Consider the following 22731-nt stretch of genomic DNA (forward strand, 5'->3'; position numbering starts at 1 on the left):
GCTCTGGCCCACAAACGGGCGTAATCCAGCCCGCAAGATGATTTTGCCATGTAAAGTATAAAAGGAAGCTGAATTTTTCACTAAATGAAAAACTTGAAATTTTTTATGATTAACAGTGATGTTGTTATTGTACTTTTTAGGACAGTATTAAAAAAGAATAATAAAGATGAAGTTAAATAAAAATAAACCATGAATTTATTGCTCTGGCCCACTTGGGTATAGATTTTTCTCTCCAACCCTTCTTGTTAGACCACTAATATATACGTATATAAACATACATCATTCTTATATTACACCATAATCTCTAAAAGCGAAGTTTTTTTTAATCTATACAGAATACCTTTAAACTAACTAAACTATCATTCTTAATACAATCAGTTCATTTAAAAAAAAAAGTAGAATCCAAACAAACTAAAGGCACTTGATGACTTCTTCATGGGAGCCTTCCACTTTCTTTCCCCAGATGCGGCGCCTTCCCGCAAACAAGCAGACAGCTGACATTTCTCTTTGACTGCAAGGGAAAAGGACAACATATGGCAGTGCATCTTCAGTCTCTAATTGGCTGGACACACATCATGTGGAGGCGGCATTTTGCCGTGAGTATTCCCAGAGCTCTCCGGCCACTGTTGTGATTTTTTCTTATTAATACCTTCCTCTCTTTTTGCTGAGCACTTTGTTTTGGCTTTTCGTGTACAATATATGGCCTGTCACCTCTAATGGGAGCCGGGATGGAGCGGAGAAGGCCCATGGGGGGGTCCTTGGGCTGGCCTTTTGTTCGCGGATAACGCTTCACTTGCAACTTTGTAACTACGCCAATAGTGAGATAGTGTTTGTGCTGTATTTGGCCGACAAAACGTGGGTAATATCCGCTTGTGTGGCGCTTTGACTCGCCAAAAATGATACATTGCACTGTAAAAATAATTAGCTTTTATTTCTATGTTTTATTTAGTGGACAAAAAATGTGGAGAAATGCTAGCTTTTATTGTGATATAACGCAAAATGCTTGCAACACAAATCATCTTTCTTCTTCCCTTTGGAAATTCGTTCTAACTTCCTAAAAAGAAAAAAAAATACCCCAAAATGATTTTTTAGAAGTAAAATATCATTATACGACATTGTACTTTCTAAAGCAAATAATAACATTAAATAGATTGGGGAAAATTTAACACTGCATTATGATTTCCTGCTTCTTTTATTTTGTACTTTGTCCACCAGGAGAAAAATAGCTCATGCTGACATACTGCACTTAAATTGGACAACGAAACAGACAAATTTAGCCGCATGTAAGCCGCAGTATTTTTTAATTTTATTTTTTTAATTTAATTTCTTTTGCGGACGATCAATAATATCTGCCTTTGACAATTGGTGTCATCTCAGCAATGTTTGTTATTTTTAAATAAAGTTTTGTAAAATATATATTGACGTTTCCTGTTTGATTTGGACTGTCTCCATTCCGATATTTGGCAGAAAAAATGCTGATAACCGGCAGTTCTTTATTTATTTTTTTTAATATAGTATGTTCACCATAAAACGTCACTTTAAGTCCAGAATGTCTAACTCACACGGCGAGAATTGTGCCTGCATTCTCAAGTACTGTAAAGTGTGCATGTACAAAAAATATTCAATTCTAAATTACAGTAAATATTTGTTTGAAAAACACTCGTTGATGATAATGTAAATACTTCAAAGGATTTGTATTGTTTTAACGGTGTTTGGAGCTACATTAAAAATATACTCCAACAAACTTTGGTAATTTGCTTCAAAATAAGATTTTATATTTAAAAAACACACTGCAGCGAAACTTATGCGCTATTTGCCAGCCGTTTATTTATTAAAAACAAATATAGTCAATCAAATGTATTCGACTGTTCTGTACGAATATCACGTTTATGCTTACGATAAACACCTTTATTTGTTTTATTTTGACATTCAAAGGGAAGTTTGTCGCTCCTTGCGTTTGTTACGCTTGGCAAAATCGTAGGCGAGACGAGGGGGGGTGTTTAGGGAAGTTGAGTTCCCTCTCTGTTTACGATGGGCGATCCAACTGAGAAGACGGAAACCATGAAGAACTATCAAATAGCGTCGGAAAAGATTAACCCGCTGGCCGGTCGCTTCCCTCATTGTATCGTGTGGACGCCTATCCCGGTGCTATCGTGAGTTAAGCTCAACCATCTCAAAAAACAAAACACCCGGATGTGACGTTGGCGAAGTGACAGCTTCGTTAGCTTAGCAAGTTAGCTGTCAAATGTACCACGGTGCTAACTTCGTAATAACGAAATGTATTAAATAGCGCATTTAAAACATTGATACGGAATCATCACTGTACATGTTTCATCATATGAAACGAGTGTGAATTGTTTTATCACACTGAAATTGAGTCCCAAACAGACAAGTGGACATCCTTAGAAATGTGAATAACAAATTCAAAATCCCAATTTAGTTTTGCTGTTTGACTCCTTGTTGGAGAAGCGCAAATGTGAGCTAGCTAAATATCAAATAGTTGAACACGTGCATTCAAAAGTTTACAGAAGTTATTGTACATTTCTTTCCAGATGGTTATTTCCCTTTATTGGGCACATGGGCATCTGCACTTCTACCGGGATCATCCGAGACTTTGCTGGACCCTATTTTGTTTCCGTAAGTCATTCATTCAGTCCCAGCTTGTTGTAGCCCCTCCCCAAGCCCCCCAAATTTACAAATACTAGATATCTGGTATTGCACTCCTTAAAAAAAAAAAAAAAAACGAACGTATTAAAGCGTCTTTGGGAGTGAATGAGTTAACTCCTCATCCGACGTCTGATGAAAGAAAGTTAATCAGGCAAAAAATGAGGTATGTGTGTTTTCTTTCGCGCAGGAGGATAACATGGCTTTCGGGAAACCAACAAAGTGAGTAAATGTGATGTTTTGGCTCTGATAAACGAGACTTGAACATTGGTCATTTGTCTCTGGAGGTATTGGATGCTGGATGTGAGTAAAGTCTACACCAGCGGTTCCAGCGCTTGGGACATGGCCGTGCACGATGCTTCGGAGGAGTACAAGCACAGGATGGTAGCTTATTTTATTTCATGATGAATCAGCAATGATTTAAAACATTTCACCAACTTATATGGGAAATCAACCCACAATTGAAGCGTAATATTAATGAATGCACTTTGACCTATTTTACTCATACAAAAGTAGCATAACGTGTGTTTTTGTGTGTGTTTTTCCTAGCACAACCTGTGTTGCGACAACTGCCACTCGCACGTAGCCATGGCTCTTAACCTGATGCGCTACGACAACAGCACGTCATGGAATATGGTCAAGCTCTGCCTCCTGGTACTCCTGCACGGAAAACACGTAAGGTAATGTGGCGTGTACACAATATTTTACCTTTACAACAGAAAGGTATGGTCCATTTTTTTTTTCTTTGAAAATGATTTATACAGTTCACTAAAACACAAATATTACTGAAATTTTTACACCAATTTTGGTGCCTCATTTTAATGCTGCCACTGATCTAAACAGTCTTTAAATGTATTCAAAAAGTTTTTTTTTTCCCATTCTTCAGATAGATCTTTCCACAAATCATCTGCATTCTTAATTTCCGATTGAAAGGTTTGACTGATTTATCCGATTGTTTTGTCGATATTCCCTTTAGTGCAGCTCCATCTAGTGGACACATAATGCAACCCAGCCACTACTGTAGCTTCTATTCTATGCGCCTTATAATGCGGTGCACCTTATAGATGAGAACAATTTTAAAATAGGCCATACATTGAAAGTGCGCCTTATAGTGGAGAAAATTTTTATCTTTCATGAGTCTAGCTCAGGGAAGGGCAAACTTTCTGATTTGAGGGCCGCAAAGGGTTCTAGAATTTGAGAAAAGAGCCGGACTAGGAGCAGATGGATGGAGAATTCTAATATTCCACCTCATAAGCGGAGAAAATGTGGGATATCCAGAAAAAATCTGCCTTAATTTCTGCTTTAATTTGACTTGAATTGACTTGACTAAAATGACGCTTCGCATTTCTCGTTTACCAGCTGCGCGGGCTTCCTGAAGACGTGGCTACCCTTCCTGATGCTACTGGGCGTCATCGTGACCCTGGCGCTCGCCATCAACCTCCGGTGACCTCCCCCAAGGAATGTCGGGAAGCAACACGAGGCCTTTTTTTTTTGTCAGAAAAGACTTTGAAGAAAATCTGTAAGAGACGCCACGTCGGAATGAATGTCCGACACACATCTCCACCACTGCCTTGCATCACACAAATACAGTAGACAAATGGAATAATACAACTTTTTTTAAGAAAACCTGCCTTTAGTATCACAATCCAGTACTTTCTTTTTGCGCGTATACACTTTTTTTTTTCTTGCTTGTTTTTTTTAACCACCATTGCTGCCTCAGGGTGAATGTTGCCGTTCCATTAAAGTGCGGGTCAGTGCCATCTTGGGCAGTGGGACTCATGGAGTAAATGGGATGGGCCATGTTCTTACTTAAAATAATTACCGTAGCAAGATGAGCTAGAGTGTGTAATTGTGTTTTCGTCCCCTCTTTACAGCATTTTTCCTGCTTTACAGCATTAAGAACGGTCATAACCTGTGAGGTTGGTTTTTGTTTTGCCTCCCTCTTCAGGCGTTTTTAGGTAATTGCTCTTATTTTCTGTTTGCGTCAAACTGGCTGCGCCGCAACGTGTCACTAAGATGCTGTTTTTAATTTACAAATCCTGACTGAACATAAGCTTTACAGATGCCATTTTCTATGCTTTAATAATTACCTAGAAACACATCAACTATCTTTGGGAAAAAAAAGTAATTACAGCAATCTAGTAATACCACCCACCTGAAAAACATCAATTTTAGTCGAATGTTTGAGGTCAAGAGGACCCCGTGGCTAATTTAGTCCAAGGAATTTTTTTGGATAGCAACCCATTTTGCTTGAGTGCTGTTTTTTTTGGGCAGTCTTCATTTTGCTGGTTATTTTTGCCTCTTTAATTCCACATGATGGCTGTCACTCCGTCAGTTGCCATGGCGGTGGTGAGCACATCCAAATCCCCCCATTGTTCCCAATCAAATAGCTCCTTAAGCCCCCCTCTCTTCACAAGCAGCAGGTAGCTAGGATGGCTCAGGTTTTCACGCCAAATAACCCCCCCCCCCAACACACACAACATGCCTGACAAGTGTCACTCCTGCTGCTTTCCACCTATATACTTCAAAGTCGCGCCGTATTATCAAGGCAGCTTGACGGCGTTGTGAAAACAACACAACTCTTTAAAGCTAGCAGCTAATCTAGAAGCCTACATTTTCACTCCTTAGGCTCAAATACTTGACACCAGTCCCAAATGAGTCAAACACATACCTTTGCACAAAAGTTTCTCAACCCTGCTAACTTGCTAGCCAGCCAATGTGACAAGCTAATGTTGCTTCATTCACTTTGCTAGCCAGCTAGCTAAAAGAGAGCTAATTTTATAATTGGTGCAAACATTTCAAACAGGTCTATCCTGCTAACTAGCTAGCCAGATAATGATAAGCAGTGTACATCTTCACTCTGTGCTCCTTTGCTAGCCAGCTAGCATAAAAGTCTACATTTTCACTCGATACAAACATTTCAAACCAACGCACTCAAATAAATGACACTCGTCACAAATAATTCCAATGTCAAAATGCATTCACAAAAAGTTTGTCAAGCTTGCTAACTCCTGCTAGCATGACAAGCTAATTAGATTGTCACTCCATGCTCCTTTGCTGTCCAGCTAGCAATGAAGTCTCCATTTTCACTCGATACAATTTCAAACAGATGCTCAAAGATATTGTCACAAATAATTCCAAAGTCAAAGTATTTCACAAAACATTTGTCAATCTTGCTAACTCGCTAGCATGATAAGCTAATGACGTCTTCACTCCTTTGCTAGCCAGCTAGCTAAAAGTGGTCTTCATTTATCCTTGATGCAAACATTTCAAATAGATAAATGCGAACTCTATCACAAAATAGTTGGTTAATCATGCTAACTAGCTAGCTAGCTAGTGTGATAAGCTAACAGAGAAGTACGTTTGCACACAATGCAAACTTTTCAAACTGATTGACTGAAATGTATGACATCAGTCATAAATGATTCAACCTCAAAAGTCAATCCTTTGTTTAAAAAAACAAAAAACAAATGTTACTAGCTAGCTAGCTGGCGCGATAACACATTCAACTTGATTCTGTTGAAAGTCATTTAAATGCTAATTTTTGTTTGTAGAACTTTTTTTAATGTCTTAAGCCCCTTTATCGTGGGCGGTATACTGCGGCGGCTGTTCAAATGTCTTTAAGATTTTTTTTTTTTTCTTCAAAACTATCCCACTGCTGCAGTGCTTTGCGGTTACCAGGAGCCAGCAGGTCGTGGAATGCGGAGACCTGCGGTGGGGGGTTGGAGGGGGGTCGACTATCTATATGCACTTAGGCCTGTCCGGAGCTTCCCAAAGTCTGTAATCCGAAAAAAAGAACCATAGACTAACTCCATGTTAAAAAAAAAAAAACATGCGATCAAGAATGTATACTATGTATTAATAAAGATGTTTATTATTGTTCCTATAAAGGACTTTTTTCTTTACGCCTCATATTTCTTATTGCGTTTTTCTTTAATAAAAATATTATAGTCAGAATACACATTAAGCAAAGCCCCCTGCCCCCTTCTTTTTCACTCACTGCTTTGATACTTAACCCCCCCCACCCGCCCCACACTCCAAAGTCTCACTCAGGGGCCATTATTGTGCACATGAAAGGAGGGCCCCTCGCAAGTCTGGTCCCCAACCCCCACTCCCTCCCCCTCTCACTCCGCAGTGCTGCTGACCACCTGGGTGGGAAGGTGGCAAATATCCAGAGAGCGTCCCAGCCAAAAGTCCTCGCAATGCTTCTTAAAGCCACATCAAAAGCGAACCGGCGTCAAAGGGAATTAGCCGGATAAGACGCGGCTGACGGGACAGGATGCAGTCGGAGGAACTGCAAAATTTGAAAAGTGGTCACCTATTCCAGAAAAAAAACAAAAAAAACATTACCCTAAACTTCATATACCTAACCCAAGAATGCTCCTTTTTTAATCTTGAAATAATCCTGTTTACATTTTGGAAGCCATTAACTCATTCAATGCCAGGGACGTATTTTCACGTTTTTTTTTAAGAGTCCAGACATTCTATACCAGATACTTAAGTATGGATTTTATACTTAAGAAACTTGAATTTAATGTCCAGACTTAAAAAAAAAAACGTGAAAATACATCCACGGCATTGAATGAGTTAAATACATTGATGGGATTTAATCTATAAAAGAAAAATATTTTTCATCAATTCTAAATGTTAATCTCTGTTTAATCCCTCTTCCAAATGTGCAATTCAGATTTGATCAATATGCAAAATCATATTACATACAGGAAAAAAAAAAAAAAAAAACTTTTAATCTGGATCTATGATCCTCGCATATTGGGAAGCAATACAATCCGATCCGGATCTGATTCCAATTTGTAAGAAAAAACATCTGGTTGTCATCAAGACCGCATATTTGGTAGCAATCTAACACATTTTGCCTGGCTAAGATCAAGGATTCATGTTTAGGAATTTTTAAAAATGCATTTAATCAAGGTTATGTATTTGGCTTCTTAATCCAGATCTGATCCATATTTCTCATGTATCGGTTTTTAAAAAATGACTCCATCTTAATGGTCACTCTGCCGAATTAGCTTCTGAAGCCCTAGATTCTTGATCACACTTTTTAGCAAGCAATTTAAAAGTGTATTGAGGTTTTGCAATTTGGTTGCTTTAAATAGAATCCAGATTTGATCCTCTTTTCTGACGTTTGATTGGTTGAGACAAAAATTCTGTTTTGGGGGGGGGGGGAGAGATTATGTTTTTCCTAATTGGACATATTAACTATTATTTGTTTTGATTTATTGGACAACACAATACAAATGGGAACAAATTGTATTTAAAATAATTATTTGAAAGATGAGAGCTTCCCTTTTAAACGTACAGCCGCGTTGTGTCTGAGGCCGGCACCGGCTCCGCCCCTCGAACTTCAGGCTCCTCCCCCTCGGATGCGTGAGTGATGCTCTTTTTTTTCCCCTTCTTTTCTTAACTTGATTTGTTTGCAAAGAAGCAACGCCCTTTTTCCTTTCTCTTGCAAAGGACCCCCTCCGCGCTCGCTCACGCTCACTCGGCCGGCGACCCCCACCCGCGACCGCTGGCGTCGGCATGGAAGCGGCGGCGGGCTCGGCGTCGGAGGCGCGCGGCCAATCGGGGCAGCGGCCGGCGGAGATGTGATCCTTCCCCCGCTTTCTTTTTCCATCTCGTCCGTTTGCCGCCAAGCATGCCGGACTCCGGCCCCAGTCGCCTCCTGGTCCGCTTCGCGCTGCTGCCGGCGCTGCTGCAGCTGCTGCCGGGCTCGGTTTACGCGCCGCCGGCCCCCGGGTCCTCCTCTCCCTCCTCCTCGTCCGCCTGGTCCTGCCCGCCGGGCTGCGAGTGCTCCGAGGCGGCGCACACGGTGAAGTGCGTGGCCAAGGACCTGCGGAGCGTCCCGCTCGGGATCCCGGGATACACCCGGAACCTTTTCATCACCGGCAACCGGATCGGGCGCATCGGGCCGGACGCCTTCAAGGGCCTCCAGAATGTCACCAACCTGTCCCTCAGCAATAACAGGTAACATTAGCGATCTTTTATTTTAAATATGGACACTGGGACCGAGAGCAGTATTGTTTTTTTTCAAATTAAGAGCAAATTATTTGGAACATGAGGCAATCATTGTTTGTATTATCAAAATGAATCATGGTTTACGTTTTTCAACTGTCCATTTCTTGACATTGGTAAGAGGAACAGTACTTTTTCAACTTGAGAGCACATTATTTGGAACATGGGGCAATCAATGTCTACATAATCAAAATGACGTATACGATGCATTTCTTAATCGTCCATCTCTTGACCTCTGTCAGACAAACAGTAAAAATGTACAGTAAAAAAAAAATCATGAAGAAATCAGTGTTTGTATAATGAAAATGATGCATGGAATACTTGTTCCATTTTCCATCTCTAGAGGTAAACATTGGTGACAGGAATAGTACTCTTTTTCAAATTATTTAGAACTTGGAGCAAAAAACTATTAATGTCAAAATAAAACATTTTTTATTTTTCCATCTGTAACAGGAACAGTACGTTTTCTTTTCAAATTAAGAACAAATTATTTGGAACAAAGAAATCTATATATGTGGTCAAATGAAGCACGCAAGATTTTTCTATTCTCTGTATATTGACATCAGGGAGAGGAGGAACAGTTGTCTTTTCAAATTACAGGCAAATTATTTGGAACATGAAGCAATCGGTGTTTATATAATGAACATATGGAAACATGTCGCCGCCTTGACCTTTCAAAGTCTCCCATTGCGCGGGTCCGTCCGGCAGGATCTCCGAGGTGGACTCGCACGCCTTCTGGGGCCTGGCCAGCCTGCGCTCGCTGGACCTGAGCTCCAACCGGCTGGCGCTGGTCCACCCGGAGGCCTTCAGCGTGGCCAACCGATCGCTGCTGCAGCTCAACCTGAGCCGCGCCCTCTACAACCACTCGGCCGTCCTGGACCTGGCCACGGCGCTGCGCTGGAGCGCGCTGTCCTCGCTGCGGGTCCTGGACCTGTCCCGCAACGGCCTCATCTACCTGCCGCCGCGGATCTTCTCCCGCCTGGGCGGACTCCGCCGCCTCCTGCTGGCCAATAACTCGCTGGTGGCCGTGCGCAACGCCACCCTGGCCGGCTTGGAGGCGCTGGGCGAGCTGGATCTGACGCTCAACTCGCTGAAGAACGTCCCCGAGGAAGGCCTGCGCGAGCTGGACTCGCTCCCCGAGGCCCGGATCCTCCTCGGGGAGAACCCCTTCACGTGCACGTGCGGGATCGAGCCTTTCGCCCGCTGGCTCAACCGGTCCCGGGCGCGCGTCCGCGACCCGGACCGCCTTACGTGCGCCTTCCCCGCCGCCCTGAGAAACGCCTCCGTGCTGTCCGTGGGGGGCGCCCCCGGCGGGCCGGGGTGCCCCCGGACGGGCGCCGGCGCCGACCTGGCCCTGCAGACTTCTTACGTGTTCCTGGGTCTGGTGCTGGGTCTGGTAGGCCTGGTCTTCCTCTTTGTGCTCTACCTGAACCGCAAGGGCATCAAGAAGCGCGTGTACGACATGCGCGACGCCTGCAGGGAGGTGTGGGAGGGCTACCACTACCGCTTCGAGATCGACTCGGACCCCCGCTTGTCGCAAATGTCCTCGGGCGCTGATGTGTAGGACCCCGACCGGCGGGGCGGAGCGCAACTGTCCAGAACCGCGCGCCGCAGAAATATGCGGACCGCGTTTTTGGAAATTCATACTGTGTCACCAAATCATCTTCATGCCTACGGACAAAAGGAAAACGGGGACCCCTTAAGAAACACGTACACACACACACACACACATATATATATATATATATATATATATATATGATTGCGGCCAACCCCTCTGGCCTATTCTCTTCCTTCCTCTTTTTTTTTGTTTGGCGAAGCGTCGCTCTGTTTCAGCGCCTTGACTTTTATTGTCACAATGATGAGAAGCAGTCGCGGAGGCCTCGGCCCTTCAAAGGCCAGCTCCATGTTTTTCTGTTTAAGGAACTTTTTCCCCTCTTCTTTGTTTCCGTGATAAGATACAGATGACAAGGGGGCGCTCGCATCGGTTCGGCGGGAACAACTGGAATCGGTGTTTTATGGGCGTCGTTTGATGCGATGTGGCTGGAATGGCTTGTCGTGGGTGTTTGAGTCGAGGCTACAAATGAGTTTATTGCCGCCTTTTGAAGTATTTCGGGTCAAAGTTTCAAGCCAAAGAAGAAGCATCTTCCTCCTCGCTTCTTAGCTTTTTTTTTTTTTATCTTAACGTGCAATACCACATGCTAGTACACCATATTTTTGTTTATTTTTTATTGTAACTTTAGGAGTATACAATTGTATTTAAGAAAAGGAAAGTTATGCATCTTAAGAAATGTAGTGCAACATCGCCAACTACTGGCCTGGCATGCATATTACACTTACAGATGGAAGCGTGTTAGCCTAATAGCATCATTTGATCAAGTGATTTTAACTTACTGCTAATAAATCAATAAAACAAAAAAATGCTTTTTTAAAGCGTTTCTCTGTTTTGTTTTTTAATCACAAATTGACAATAGTTTCTGCTTTTTCATTGTCTTCTTGTCACAAGGGGTAACTCGCGTTAGCTAACAACTGGCAACGAAAGCTTTCTTGGGGGAGGTAACAATTAGAAGTCAACGGGGAGAAAACCAACAAAGGTCGGCTCGTATGGCAAAGGGAACAAAAGCTTTATGTTGTTGTTTTTTTTTTTCCGAACGCCCCCCCCCACCCCCACCCCTTCACCCTGAAAGAGGTCCGCTGGCGTAATCGGATTCCCTCCCCATGACAAAGTTGAGCACTCGGCAGCCGCTTTTGTTTAAGTGTCATCATTCTTAATCGTGGCCGCCGGGGCGGGGGAGGGGGGGGGGGTCCCCGGGGATGGAAGGGGGGGTAATTTGTTGTTACGCAACATGCCACGGCCCCGAGAGGGTGGGGCAGGCCCTGTGGGTGTCATGTAACAAAATGCCCCCTCAAGACTTCTCTGGAAGTCATTGAAGGGTGCCGTGGGCTTTTATTTATTTATTTTTTGGGGGGGGGGCACGACGGGAAAGGAAGCGGCACTTCCGCCATTTTCTCCTTCTTTGTTAGCTGCAGATCGTTAACAGGAGAAGAATGGATCCAATTAGAGCAGCGTGCATCTTACAGCAATGCAGGTCACATGGGCTACCCAGCGAAACGTAAAAACCCTAACCCGACTTCGAAAGACCACCTCCAGTTTGAAAGTCTTCTTTGATGCCCAATTTTAAGTGGAAGCACTCATTTGAAACCTCTAAATTTAAACCCAAGTTTAAAATTTTAACCGTAAATTCAAACCCCATTTTTAGTTGTTGAAAACCCTGTTTTCAAACTCTAACCATAGTCCGCAACCATATTTTGAAAGCCCAGTTTAAAACCATACTTTGAAACCACAACTCTGATTTGAAACCGTGCTACTTTGAAATCCAAGCCTCAGTTTCAAATTCTACTTTGAAACCCTAACCCCAGTTTGAAGCCTTACTTTAAAACCCTAACCTCAGTTTGAAACCATACTTTGAAACCCCAACTCAGGTTTGAAATTGTACTACTTTAAAACCCTAACCCCAGTTTGAAGCCCTACTTTAAAACCCTAACCTCAGTTTGAAACCATACTTTGAAACCCCAACTCAGGTTTGAAATTATACTATAAAACCCTAACCCCAGTTTGGAACCCTACTTTTAAACCCTAACACCCCAGTTTGAAACCTTACTTTTAAACCCAAACACCCCAGTTTGAACCCACATTTTGAATCCCGATGTTAAAACCCTAACGAGTCTAAAACCCTATTTTGAAAAACTAACCGCCGTTTGAAACCTCTTTAAAACCCTATCGCCCCAGTTTGAAACCGTATTTTGAAACTTACTTTGCAAAACCAACTTTGAAACCCCAACTCTAGTTGGCGGCCCGAATTTGAAACCCCAACCCTTGTTTGAACCGCTAACCTAGTCTAGAATCCAAAGCACAAAACGAAAGGCTAAGCTGGCGCTAAGCTTTGCTTGATTGTAAATGGCCTTGACCCATTTTGAAGAAAGAAGAGACAAGAAAGATACTTCATCATCTGCTTGGTACGTCGATAGGCCGGCCTGGAGAATTGAGCGGCACAGCTTGGAAAGTATGGACCAAGATGGCCGTCAAAAAGATCTTTAACCGTTCGTATCCATAAAGTTGTGTGTGTTGGAATTGTTTTTCCATGGCTACAAAAAGAAACACAATTCAAGTCAATTCAATACTCCTTACACTTGCACCTTAACTAGACACCGTTTTAGCTTAACAAAAATATGGTGGGCTTTTTTCACTCAAAAACACGACACTATATTTTTTTTCTGTAAAAAGACCATGTATAGTATGGCAGGATTTTGTAGTTTTATTTTTCCAGAAAAAAACCCACCATGGGCTTTATTTTTCCAAAAAATTACGAGGCTTTTTTTTTTTAATTTAAAAAAAACCAAGGCTATTTTTTTGCAAAAAAAACGACAGTCTATAGTAAGGCTTTTTTTTGCTTTGCAAAAAACGAAAGTCTATGGTAAGGATTTTTTTCCACATAAAACGACAGTCAATTGTCAGGCTTCAGTTCGCATTAGGCTTATTGTTTTTGTGGGGAAGAAAAAAAAACACTCCATTGGACTTTTTTTGTAAAACGAACATCCAAACAAAGTATTTTTTAAATACATATTTAAGTTTTGCGAAAAAAAATTGTAAAAAAGGGCGTTTTTTGCGTTTTTTTTCTAACCGTAGATGGTCGTTATTTCGCGAATAAATGCTTGATTATACGTGGTCATTTTTTGTGGCTACGTTTTCAAAGGAAAAGGTCAACCAACCATTTGTCATAGCGTCAGAAAATGAAGCCATTAGACACAACACAGTCACATTTAGACTCGTACCAACAAACTCTTACGGATACGAACGGTTAAATACGTCTTTTTTAACTTGATCTTAACTTATACAAGCCAGACTAAACGTAATTTAGTTATGCACTTTCTAGTTTTAACGGGTGTTTTAACCAGTGAGGGAAAAAAATCATGACAGAATCGTCTCCAAGGTGCAAAGCTGTCGCCATCTTGTGGTTAATATGAGAAATGCTGTAGATGGCAACTTCCGGGATTCGCAAACAAATACAAGAGCCACGGTAAGTTTTTTTTCATGTTTTTATACTTGTTTACAAACATAACATTCTAAATATCCTAAGAGACTTCAAAATACTGCGTTCAACTCGTCTTTTTAAGAATTGTCGTCTTGCTTCTTCGTGTGACATTTTGACGGTTGACGAGCAATGTATGGGCAAACTTCTGCCCCCAAACGGTTAGGAGCGCACACATCTCACACAAACACACACACTCACACCTGATGGCCATCAAGTTAATTGAGATTCGATTGGACGGGTTTAAAAGCGACGTTTGCAGCGCTGCTAGTGCAGAGCGAGTAATTGCGACTTCATTTTTGCGGCTGCTGTTGCGTCGACCCCGGCTGCACAAATGGCCTGTGGAATTTTTTGGGGGTAAGTGGCCTTTGAATTCCAAACATTTCCCTTTTTTTTTAAATATATATGTGTGTTTGAATGTGGAAGTTGTATTCTGTGCAGGGTCTTTCTGATTTGCTTATTTCGAGCAGAGCATGTTCGCTGTTTGTGGGCTTCGCAGGAAGGTAAGCACACGTTGGCGTTTACATTTTAAAAGCTTCGTTTGCGTGCAAGTCAGCAGTTTGTAACTTTTATTTAGGACTTTGGTGCTTTTCACCCGTCAACTTTAACCAGTTACACACACAGAGTGAGCTCTCCTTGAAATCCTAAAACGTGTCAAAGGTTGCCATAATTTCTATTAAATGAATAGTCCATAAAATCAGTAATGGGACATTTGAAGCTTCATGAAAAATTTGGATTCCTGTAGAAGGTACTTTTAGTTCTAGAATGTTTGTCCTTGTACCATGTGCAATGAAATGTGAAAAAGGCTAAAGCAGTGCAAAAGTGCATCCAGTAATTTAAAAACATGACTTTTCTGTTTTTTCTTAATCTCCACAGCTCAAGGCAAGACATATGTTGGCTTTATGCAAGACCACGACAATGCCGGTCCGATGCGAGACAGCGGAACCGGCGAGCCTCCCCAGAATCAATTCAGACAAGCCTGGGCCCAAAGCGCCAGTAGTTCGGGTTTCCTCGCCAACGGCTACCATCAAGGCGGCTACTCGTCGCTGAAGGTGGTCCCACACCGCCCCGCGGTCAAGGAAGCGCTTCCCAAAACGCACTACCTGTCTACAAATATTGCTAGTTCTGGTTCTATAAGCAGGTTTAAGCCGCACAAGTCCAACCCGGCTGCGGGATTGGAAACTATCTCTGGCAACCACTCCCCTCGGATGTCGTCCAGTTTGTTTGTGCCGGGTTACGGCAAGCGCAAGTTCTCCGCCAACATGCAGACGTCTGCCACCGGCGCTGCCTCAAAAGTCCTGATGGGTCAGAAACCAGTAATGCCGGAAAAAACCTTCACAAACCACAACCGGGGCCACACGGCGATCCAAAATCAACAACGGCTGAGCAGCGAGTCCGAAGGGCAACACTACGCTCCCACAAATGTCCTAATGATCCCCAGCCGCTTCGGCGGATTCCCCATCAGGCGCCTGAAGAACCCGGCGGACCCAAAGAGCTCCGTGGTCAAGCCTGGCCCCCGCCGCGCTCAAAAAGAGACCAAGTGGACCAGGGTGAAGCTCAGAGCCTGGCCACAAGAACAACCACATCATTGACCCAATCCTTTCCAACAGAAGTCAGCACCATTTTAGTGTTTTGGAAAATAAAGATGTCCACCTGATCTGTGTTCTGCTTTTTTCACTGGAAACTAAGAGCATTTCAGTATTTGGCTCAGTTTTGTCATTTGGGGCAAAGTGTAGGAATTAAAAGAATCACTTTTTAGATCAAGGTTGTTCAAACTGACATTTCCGATGAAATCCAGGTTTCACTTCCTGTTGCACAAATTTTGAATTTGTAAAATTACCTAGATATACACATTGCTAACGTACAAAATTGTCACTTTTTAAAAGATTTTACCTAAACTTAAGGGTGCGTGTTTTCCACGTTAGAATGGTATTAGTTGGCCTTTCATGTACGTATCGTGAATTTCCCACTAGCAGTCGATTAAAAATGACGTAACGTGTTAGTGACTGACCCGTTTCTTGGGTTTGGTCATGTGATGTCATTCAGCATTAAAAAGCAGATGTACTTACCGCTATAATACCTTTTTCTTTTTTGTTAACAGGAGTGGCGAATTTTCCCGTTTTTAAAAGTACACAGCCGTTGCTATTGTTTCGCTTTGCTATCATCTAGTGGGTAAAAGTTGTAACGACAGGCAGGATCATTTCCGCCCCAAGAACTTACAGAATTTTAGGTCTAAAAATTAGTGTTATTAAAGAAAGATACGACATGGTCATTTGGAATATTTCTTTTAAATAGCTTGAACGTCTTTCTGGACTCACATGGGATATTGTATTTGTACTCATTTTAAAATGTAAATTCTCTAATTCTCCCTGACATCTGAACTTTTGTAGTGCTTTGCTACCATCTCATAAACTGCCGTCAATTGCTCAATATTTTTGCTTGAGAAAAAAAAAAAACTGGACTTCCTCATAATTGCGTCCATTTAGAATCTCACTTTGAATCTTAATAAATTCACAGCAAAGCTCTTAGCAAGATTTAATGTACATTTATTCTTAACACGTGGAACATATAGTATAAAGATTTGATACTGAATAAATGATATTCATTGAGCAAAAAAAAAAAGGGCAGGTGGGCTGTGGGGAGGAAAAAAAAAGGGGGGGTGTCATGGGTAGAGGAATTTACATCAAGTTTTTAGCTACATCATCTGAAATACAAATATGCAGAATCCGCATCACTGGAAAAAAATAAAAAGCTTCTCTTCATCAAGGTCTAGTTGTTTTTCAGACATGTTTTTTTTCTTGTTATATTCTCTACAGCCGCACCAGACAGTCTTGTGTGTCTTTGTGTGTTAAGTGGTACTTTTTAAAAACTGTGAAGCGACAGAATCGAGAACAAAAAGATAAGGGGGGGGGGGGGGGGGGGGGGGGTCGGGGTCATAATTCATGTACAACATGGTATTTACACAGCGCAGCCGGGCGGGTCTGCTTGGATCTAGCGCCGAGGACCAGTCCTAGTACAAGTCATACAATCAAGGGACAAAAGAGAAGAAGAGGTCGAGGTGTTGTAGGTTCACCGTACTTTAGGAGGCGGGGGCGGGTCGTGGCCGTCATCGTCGCTTTTGACTTAAAAACTACAGTTTGCTGCCGAGTCGGCGTATCTCAGTGTGAAACAGTATTATTACAGTATGTCGACACTTTCTTTGAAGGTGTACAGTACAGGAAAAAAAAAAAAAAAAAAAGTCCTACAATCTACTGCACAGGAGAACACACGTGTCCGCCCCCTGAATGTGGTTCCTGTGTGTGTAGGGGGCGCGGGTGGAGGTGGGAGGGGGGGCCGAGCACTACAGCAATCCCGAGTCCTCGGGGGAGAAAGCAAGCATCTCCAAAACTGACTGTAAACGAGACAGCAACTTTGGTTACAGTTTTTTTTTGTTTGTTTTTTTTTGGAGGATTTTTTTTTCTAGTTTCATTAAAAAACAAGTCCTTTGAGGGCTAAGCGCAAGGGGAGGGGGATGGGGGGCGTCGGCGGTGGGTGTCCCCATCCATTTGCGATCTCTTTTTACTTCATGGTATTCCTTCCTTTTCGCGGCGGAGGGAGAAAGACAATGGAATCCGAGGTGATTTTGCATAAATTAAAAGAAAAGAAAAAAGAAGAGTCGGGGCGCGCGGGGGGAACGGGAGGACGCCGCCCACGGCCGTCATGACTGGCCGACCAGGAAGAGTACATCGCAGATGACCTGCGAGACGGCCGAGTTCATGAGCGGCGAGACGGACACGTCCAGCAGCCGCGACTCGTACAGCGTGAACTCCGAGTGGTTCTCCTCCAGCCGGGCCAGGGCGTGGAGGGCGCGGGCGGCCCGGCGCATCATGTCCACGCTGGTGGGCTCAAAGTGGGCCTGCATCTGCAGCAGCGTGCTCTGGCTCTGCTGGTACTGCGTGGCGGCCAGGCTGTCCTCCAGGAAGCCCAGCAGGTTGCCCACGCTGCCCTTCTGCACGGCGATGGCGCGCGCCGCCAGGCTGTCGCCGTGCGCCAGGTTGGCCAGCAGCACGACCGCCATCTCGCGGCACACGGCCGCCTTGCGCTCGCCCACCAGCCGCACGAGGGCGCCGTAGAGCTTCTCCAGCCGGCTGAAGGGCGGCGTGGCCAGGATCAGGTCCACGTTGTTGTCCTGGATGCTCAGCTTGCTCAGGGTCTCCAGAACCAGTCTCTGGGGCGAGAGCGAGCCGTGCGGGCCCAGCGCCGGGAAGGGGTCCAGGGCCTCGGCCGACGGGCACACGGCCCAGTGGAGGAGGCCGTCCAGCAGCGGCAGGCAAATGCTCTCGGAGTAGAGCGAGAGGTCCAGCTGGCCCGAGATGTTGGCCAGCGTCACCAGGCAGTTCTCGCGCAGCGCCTCCAGGCAGTCCCACCACCACTCGTCGCGCTCGCAGCTCACGCCCTCGTCCTCCTCGTCCTCCTTCTCGTAGGTGACGGGCGCCTGCTTGCGCTCGGGGTGCCGGTGGTGCAGCAGGACCAGGCGACCCAGCAGCAGGAGCAGGCCCGGGTGCTTGGACATCTCCTGGTCGTTGCCCGGCACGAAGGAGAGGCTGCGCACGATGTTGGACACGCAGACGCAGCGCCGCGCCAGGGAGTCCTGCCAGTCGGCTAGCGTGCTGAGCGGCGTCTCGTCCTTGCTGTGCGGCTCGTCCTCCAGGATCTTCACCTTGCGCCGGCTCCCGAGCTCGGGGTTGATGCTGAACAGGTACTTGCCGTTCTCCTTCTGCTCCTCGGCGCCGCCCCGCACCGCCTCCTCCGTTACCGAGCCCGGCCGCGCCGACAGCACGTCGTCGATGGTGGCCGTCACCGGGGCGCCCGCCGCCGCCGGCCCCAGGAGCTGGGACCCCGGGTTCTCCTGTCCCGCTCTGGGCAGGCGCTTGCGGGCCTTGAGGCGCTCGGGGCGGCTCTCGAAGTGCGTCTGGATGTGCTCGGTGATGTCGCCGCCGCCCACGCTCCAGTGGAGCAGGCCGCTATCGAAGCTCTGTCGCTGACCCAGCTTGGACGCGCGGCTGTCTCGGAAGGGGTTCTTCTTGCGCACCACCTTGATGGGGAGCTTGTCGAACTTGCTGGCCTGCTTGGGCTTCTCCGCGTTGGGGTCCTGGGGAGACCCTGAGGTAGCGGGTTCCTTGACCCTGGGCTTCTCCTCGCCTTCGTCCTCATCCTTCTGGTACCTCTCCTCCTCCGCCTCCACCTTCACCCGGACCCCGGCGTCATTCGCCTCGTCGTCTTCGTCGTCCTCCTCGTCCGTGTCCGCGGCGTCCCCTTCGGGCATCGGCATGTCCTCTTCCGAGTCTTCGGCGGCGTTGGGGTCAAGGAGAGTGCGCTGGCCCGGGTCGCCCACCTCGTACTCCTTCAGGATGCCGAAGATCTCGATCAGGCACCTTCGGAAGTACTCCACCACCAGCTCCAGGAAACCAGGGAGCTGCGAGAGAACGTGTGTGAGATTAAAAGGGAGTTCCAGCAGGTATCAGCAAAATCAATCGCAAGGAAAGTTCATTTTCTTTTCAAATTAAGAGCAAATTAATTGAAAGTTGATGCAACCTATTCCTGAATTATGTCAATGAGGAACTCCTTTGCAAACTGTTGTATGCCTTTGCGCCGGTTCAGGAGTACCCGCCGGAAAAAATATTTCACAAAGGCAAAATTCCTGAAAAAGAGAAGCGGAGGTTTAAGGCATGTACCTGGCACAAGTTAAAAGTGGTGATGCTATTGTCGTCATAAAGCAGGATGTTGATGGTGTCCAAGGCCCAGGTGCTCTCTGCTAGTAACCCTGACTTTAGTGACATCATCACGCGCCACGCTTCAGGCGTGCCTGTCAAGACAACACAATCAAAATGAGACTCAAAATAACTCAAGGTGTGTTTACGCAGTTGATGTTAATTGTGCAAAAAATACATCTTCTTTTAACCACCGAAATCACTTCAAAGTTTTCCTCTGATTTTGTTTTATTTTTAACTTTCTCCCCTAAAGTATGCATTTTGTTTTTACATTTTTAAATATTTAATAGCCTTTCAAACCAGTTCAAAATACATTCTTAATGCTTGTTTATGACAAAGGAAATATTGTACTTTTATTTTACATTTACATATTTTGCAACATACTTTTATTCATCTTAAATTAAAAATATTTTACATTGATGTATTTTTCTCCTACAATAAAGATCTTACATTCTTTAAGAAAAAAAAGACTAATAAATTACCCAAACTACTTTTTTCTTCTAAAAGCTCATTAAGAAAAGAAAGACTGACATGAGCAATTACTTCTAGAGTTTGAGTATTTAGTATTGAATTAACGTGACACCGTGTAAGATTGACCGTTTTTTATTCAAAATGAATAAATTAAATAATTGTAAATTTTAAAAACTTCCAAAAGAATGCTTTCGTAACGTGCAACAGTATGTTTTGAATATAATCGAAGGTCTAGATGTCATGACATTATAATAAATGGAGGGGTGGCACGCCTCCGGAGGTGGCCATGTCTGTTCTAGCTACGGCCAGCAGGAGGAGAGCGCTTCGCTGCATTTACCGTAACGCCCCTAAAGCTCCCACGGGCGCGTGCGAAAAATGACACATACTCCCCTTAAGGGGCGAATTAGGTTCGCAAACGAAGCCTTGCGGCGGCTCATCCAAAAAGCGGAGGGGAGCGGACGTCGCGTACCGATGTCCTTCATGGTTAGCCGTCTTCGCGGCTTGAGGTGCGGTTGGGAGCATTCCACGGAGCCGGGGGGAAAGCCCACGTCTCGCCGCATCATGGGCTGCTGCACGGGCGCCTGTCCGATGTGGGAGGCGGGCACCGGGGGTCCGGCTTTCTGCACTTTGATGCCCGGGTGCATGTAGGGCGACTTGCTGGGTGACGTCCTGCTCTCCATGGGCCGCGGCACGGGCGCCGGACTGGACACCTGAGGAATATGGTTCTGCGACGTCTGGTAGGTCGAGGGCAGGGGTCTGGTCATGGGCGGGCCGGAGCCGCCGGGTCCGAAGGGCGGTTGCCGCTGGTTGACGTGCCCGGGCCACGGACCCTCGTGGTTCATGCGCTGATCCGACGACATCATCTCCTCGGAGCGGTTCATGCCGTGGTATCCGGGGGCCTGGCCGGGCACGGGGGGCCCCTGGCGGTTGTGGTAGTTGGGGTAGCCCATTTCGTTGCGGCCCTGCCACATGGGGCCCTGGGGGCCGTCGGGGCCCGAGGGCATGGGGCTCGCCATCATCTGGGGAGGCATCGGCGACTGGGAGTTGGGCCCGCCGGACGACGGTCCGCGGTCCCGGCCGAAAGGGAAGGGGAACTGGTTCTGCGGACCGGCGGGTCTCCGCTCCCCTCCCGGGTAGGCGTTGTACTGATTATACATGTCCTGCTGGCCCTGGGGCCCTGACGATTGAGGTCCTGGGGGCTGCTGACCGCTGTAAGGGACGTTGTACATCTCCCCCTCGTGGCGCTTGGCGGGAGGGCCGTAACCGCCGTCGACGGGACGTTTGTAGTTCTGTCGAGGATCGCACATCTTTTTTATAATCCATAAACCTCATGATTTATGTTGACATTTCTCACCAATCTGAACGTCCTTACCGGTTGCTGCTGTGCATACATTCCTGGTTGTTGGTTTGGATATGGACCACCAGGGGGAGCTCCTTGGCCAGAGAACTGATTGGCATAGGAGTCATGTCTGGGGACCCGCACAAAATTAAGGCACAAAATTAAGACACCGTTACTGCTCATGGCAGGGGGAAATTGTGTAGTTTACTAATAGTTTGTTGTTTTAAATACTGTTTCAAATCTAAATTAGACTATACCATGTTTAAAGTATATCGTAAAGCTATGTGTGCAAGTACACAACATAAAAAAAAAAAATTCAAAAATTCACAGTGCATCTGTGCACTGTGTATACAGTGAGTGCATATGTTTTTAGATTCCGTAATTAGAAGTGCTTCCTGGCTTTGTGTCAAGAAATTATGGTAAACCTAGCATTAGGCTAACCTAATGCTGCAATAGACTCCCCGGTCAGAAGACCCAACGCGAGCTGAGCTTTGCTGGCGGCATATTTGCAATGTTGATAATATGGGATGGGCGCGAGGTAAACGACACAGCAAGCTTCCAAGAGGTGCCAGAAACAAACAAACAAAAATAGATCATATTGAGTGTGTTGACTTGTATACAGCAGTTAAATTGTCAAACGAAATAGCATTTAGCGTTAGCCTTGTTGAGAACGTTTTTATTGGAGGTGGAACGATCAACTTTTCTTTTCCTCGCAAGAAAAATGCCCATTTATTTGCACAATTCCCAGATTTCCTTTATCAAGTGAACATTTGGCGCAATTAGAAACAACTATTTACCTTATTATGCGTTTCAAAAATGTTTGAAAGGATTTTAAAATGCCCGTTCATTGACATTGCGCCAAATAATGTGGTGTTCCCAATGGGTTGGAAAATATGATATTCAAATATGTTATTTGTAATAAAAAAAAAAAACAGCAACAATATGATGTAGTTTTACCGCCGTCGCCCACGCATTGCGTAAATCAACATAAAACTCATTACCGTTGCTGGGGCGGCGGTCGGCTAGGCGAGTACATCCCGGCGTCGGCTCCGGAAGGCATCATGTTGGGCTGAGCGGCCCCGGGTCCCATGCTGCCGTCGGGGCCCATGCTCGACTCTTGCCTGCGTGTTCACATTTTAGGTATTTAATCCCGCGAGAGGACACAGAATTACCCCGCAAGTCATTGTGCGATCAACTTTGTACCTGCGGTCGTATCCGTAAGGATATTGTTGCCTCTGACCCATGGGCAGATTTCCCATGGGTCCCGGTGGGCCTCTGTTGTACTGGTCCCCCATCCCGCTGTTTGGACCGGGTGGCATGAATTGTTCCCCAGCTGATGTGGAAAAAAGCCTCGTTAGCATCCTTTCAGCGTGTGATCAAATTCTAT

General features: G+C 45.2%; 4 protein-coding genes across 5 annotated transcripts in view; 3 read left to right on the forward strand and 1 right to left on the reverse strand.

Moving 5' to 3' along the window:
• The first annotated feature begins 1986 nt into the window (after positions 1-1986).
• Positions 1987-6569, forward strand: LOC148406305 (transmembrane protein 222-like). Its single transcript, XM_088405728.1, has 6 exons — positions 1987-2153; positions 2553-2637; positions 2855-2886; positions 2952-3048; positions 3214-3344; positions 4024-6569. Exons 1-6 carry the CDS (start codon positions 2032-2034, stop codon positions 4109-4111), a joined length of 555 nt encoding a protein of 184 aa, XP_088261854.1. The 5' UTR covers positions 1987-2031; the 3' UTR covers positions 4112-6569.
• A 1500-nt stretch (positions 6570-8069) lies between these two features.
• Positions 8070-11106, forward strand: tpbg1b (trophoblast glycoprotein 1b). The gene is made up of 2 exons (XM_088405016.1): positions 8070-8646; positions 9403-11106. Exons 1-2 carry the CDS (start codon positions 8318-8320, stop codon positions 10256-10258), a joined length of 1185 nt encoding a protein of 394 aa, XP_088261142.1. The 5' UTR covers positions 8070-8317; the 3' UTR covers positions 10259-11106.
• A 2791-nt stretch (positions 11107-13897) lies between these two features.
• LOC148406307 (uncharacterized) lies at positions 13898-15441 on the forward strand. Its single transcript, XM_088405223.1, has 3 exons — positions 13898-14141; positions 14226-14287; positions 14661-15441. The coding sequence occupies exons 1-3, from the start codon at positions 14119-14121 to the stop codon at positions 15374-15376; spliced, it is 801 nt and encodes a 266-aa protein (XP_088261349.1). The 5' UTR covers positions 13898-14118; the 3' UTR covers positions 15377-15441.
• Positions 15442-16313: 872 nt separating this feature from the next.
• LOC148406308 (AT-rich interactive domain-containing protein 1A-like) overlaps positions 16314-22731 on the reverse strand; it is a 43819-nt gene continuing 37401 nt past the window's right edge. For both annotated transcript variants that reach the window (XM_088404610.1, XM_088404609.1), the window contains exons 15-20: positions 22548-22677; positions 22346-22465; positions 21378-21474; positions 20475-21294; positions 19499-19629; positions 16314-19239 (exon numbers count right to left, since the gene is read on the reverse strand). In XM_088404610.1, coding sequence (XP_088260736.1) covers positions 17482-19239; positions 19499-19629; positions 20475-21294; positions 21378-21474; positions 22346-22465; positions 22548-22677 — 3056 coding nt within the window. In that variant the 3' untranslated portion in view covers positions 16314-17481. The remainder of the gene's footprint in view (positions 19240-19498; positions 19630-20474; positions 21295-21377; positions 21475-22345; positions 22466-22547; positions 22678-22731) is intronic.

This window comes from Hippichthys cyanospilos, chromosome 21 (assembly GCF_059441005.1).
Source record: "Hippichthys cyanospilos isolate Australia breed blue-spotted pipefish chromosome 21, RoL_Hcya_1.0, whole genome shotgun sequence".
Lineage (NCBI taxonomy): Eukaryota > Metazoa > Chordata > Actinopteri > Syngnathiformes > Syngnathidae > Hippichthys > Hippichthys cyanospilos.

Coding starts and splice junctions, on each gene's coding strand:
- LOC148406305 (XM_088405728.1), top strand. CDS start 2,032: ATGGGCGATCCAACTGAGAAGACGGAAACCATGAAGAACTATCAAATA. Junction 2,638..2,854: donor CTGGACCCTATTTTGTTTCC/GTAAGTCATTCA, acceptor TCTTTCGCGCAG/GAGGATAACATGGCTTTCGG. Junction 3,345..4,023: donor CTGCACGGAAAACACGTAAG/GTAATGTGGCGT, acceptor CTCGTTTACCAG/CTGCGCGGGCTTCCTGAAGA.
- tpbg1b (XM_088405016.1), top strand. CDS start 8,318: ATGCCGGACTCCGGCCCCAGTCGCCTCCTGGTCCGCTTCGCGCTGCTG. Junction 8,647..9,402: donor CTGTCCCTCAGCAATAACAG/GTAACATTAGCG, acceptor TCCGTCCGGCAG/GATCTCCGAGGTGGACTCGC.
- LOC148406307 (XM_088405223.1), top strand. CDS start 14,119: ATGGCCTGTGGAATTTTTTGGGG. Junction 14,142..14,225: donor GCCTGTGGAATTTTTTGGGG/GTAAGTGGCCTT, acceptor TATTCTGTGCAG/GGTCTTTCTGATTTGCTTAT. Junction 14,288..14,660: donor TTTGTGGGCTTCGCAGGAAG/GTAAGCACACGT, acceptor TAATCTCCACAG/CTCAAGGCAAGACATATGTT.